The sequence below is a fragment of the Colobus angolensis genome, unplaced genomic scaffold (genome assembly GCF_000951035.1).
Source record: "Colobus angolensis palliatus isolate OR3802 unplaced genomic scaffold, Cang.pa_1.0 Scaffold149, whole genome shotgun sequence".
NCBI classification, from domain to species: domain Eukaryota; kingdom Metazoa; phylum Chordata; class Mammalia; order Primates; family Cercopithecidae; genus Colobus; species Colobus angolensis.
Window position 1 is genome coordinate 1,703,085 of NW_012114588.1, and position 2,400 is coordinate 1,705,484.

The 2,400-nt window shown below is 46.2% G+C and overlaps 1 protein-coding gene across 1 annotated transcript in view; it reads left to right on the forward strand.

Moving 5' to 3' along the window:
* LOC105507383 (centromere protein S-like) overlaps window positions 1-1,050 on the forward strand; it is a 14,661-nt gene extending 13,611 nt beyond the window's left edge. The window contains exon 4 of the mRNA XM_011935844.1: window positions 915-1,050. Within this exon, the coding sequence (XP_011791234.1) occupies window positions 915-1,050 (136 nt within the window). The remainder of the gene's footprint in view (window positions 1-914) is intronic.
* Window positions 1,051-2,400: the final 1,350 nt, after the last annotated feature.

Sequence of the window (2,400 nt, forward strand, 5' to 3'; positions counted from 1 at the left end):
GCTTGAGCCACCGCACCCAGCCTAAAGGATGTTCTTTGTGGCTGGGCGCAGTGGCTCACGCCTGTAATCCTAGCACTTTGGGAGGCCGAGGCAGCTGGATCATGAGGTCAGGAGTTCGAGACCACCCTGGCCAAGATGGTGAAACCCTGTCTCTACTAAAAATAATAGTGGGGGCACCTGTAATCCCAGCTACACAGAAGGCTGAGGCAGAGAATTGCTTGAACCCGGGAGGTGGAGGTTGCAGTGAGGCAAGCTCGTGCCACTGCACTCCAGTCTGGGTGAGAGAATGAGACTCTGTCTCAAAAAAAAAAAAAAAGAAAAAGAGAGGATGTTCTTCGTTCTACCTGTGTTATTGCAGAGGGAGGGAATGCATTAACTACCTGTTGGGAATGGGGCATTAGGAGGCATCTGCATATGCTTTTTCCTGTAAGTTAGCCCTTGGAGAATGTCAGAATCTTGACCTAAGTAAAGCCGTCCTTTGTGGAGGTTCTCTTTGTTCTTCTATTTAGTGTCTATTTAAGCAGGTACCCTCTGTATCGTGAGGCTCATTTTCTCTGCACTAGAGTTGTACGCTGACCTTCTTGATCTTTCTGCGGCCTTAGCTGTGACCAAGGAAGCCAGGTTTGGAAGGGCTCTAGGCCCCCAGCCTCCTGTCTGTGTTTGTACTCCTCAGGTACCCTTGGCCCTAAGCGGAGGTGGAGAGATGGGCCTTTGCTTTCTCCATCTCTTTACTTAATTGGGGTCTTAGGAACTTCACAAATTTTTGTGTCACTTTTGCTTAATGCCCTTTTTCTAAAAGGATGGGCTACTTAGAGATCCCTGCTCTTTTGAAGTCTAACCGTGAACTTCTGTGTTTCATCAACACTTTAAATAATACCAAACATTTTGGTGACTTGCTTCTGCCCTTTCTGCAGACATGCGAAAAGAACCACAATTAACACTGAAGATGTGAAGCTCTTAGCCAGGAGGAGTAATTCACTGGTGAGAGATGAATTTCTTTCCTCACTTCCCTTTCCCATCGGAATACATTATTCCCAATCAATCACTTGAAGCCGTGAAGTTATTCCCCAGGGCACCTTGCATTAGAAACTAGAGGTGGCTGAACCATTCAGACCTACCTGTAATTTACAGTCTTGCTTTCATTATGATGGATCTTGCTAAGCCAATTTGAAATTTTCTAATCAGCACTCTCTGGATTTTATAATTTGCCTTTTTTTGTAATACCTCAAAACTTTGGTCCCATGTTTAATTTACAACATGATGTCAGAGACTGGTCACAGGCTAATCTGTAGGGATAGTTTTGTTACTGTGTTCACAATTCTTCAAATGGGCCAGATATAGAAGGAGTTTCTGTATGGCTGGATATGCAGGAAAAAGCACGTTTTCCATCTTTTCAAGTCTAGAAATCATTTTGACCAAGCCTCCGTTGTTCAGGTGAAGACTCAGAGATGCTCTGGTCATCCCAGGCTAGTGGCTTTGGCCAGTGGCAGAGCCAGCACGCCGGGGAGATTTCCTGACTGAGTCTAATGCTAGACATTGAAGCCCTTGATGGCTGTGGTAGAATGTGGGCCCCACAAGAGCAGGGGCTTTTGTCTCTTTGTTCTCTCTCCATCTGTGTTGCCTAGAATAGTCCTGGCACACAGGAGCAGCTCAATAAATAGTTGTTGAATGAATGAATTTGTATAGCAGTTTACAGGGGTTTTTCCAGATACTGTTTTACATATATTATCTAATGCTCACAACTTTTTTTTCTTTCTTTTTTTTTTGATGGAGTCTTACTCTGTTATCCAGGCTGGAGTGCGGTGGTGTGATCTCAGCTCACTGCAACCTCCACCTCCCAGGTTCAAGCAGTTCCCTGCCTCAGCCCCTCGAGTAGCTGGGATTACAGGCTCCCACCACCATGCCCGGCTAATTTTTGTATTTTTAGTAGAGATGGAGTTTCACCATATGGTCCAGGCTAGTCTTGAACTCCTGACCTCGTGATCCACCCACCTCAGCCTCCCAAAGTGCTGGGATTACAGGCATGAGCCACTGGGCCTGGCACTTTTTTTTTTTTTTTTTTTTTAATTTTAGACATGCGGTCCCTCTGTGTTGCCCAGGCTGGTCTTGAACTCCTGGACTCAAGCAGTCTTCCCGCCTTGGTTTCCCAACATGCTGGGATTACAGGTGTGTGCCACAACATTTTTTTTTTTTGACAGGGTCTCACTTTGTCACCCAGGCCGAGTGCAGTGGCGCAATCATTGCTCATTGCAGTCCCCGTCTCCTGGGCTCCAGTGATCCTTCCACCTTAGCTTCTCAAGCAGCTGGGACTACAGGTGCATGCCACCACACCGACTAATTTTTGTATTTTTTGTAGAGACGGGGTTTCACCATATTGCCTGGGCTGGTCTCAAACTCCTG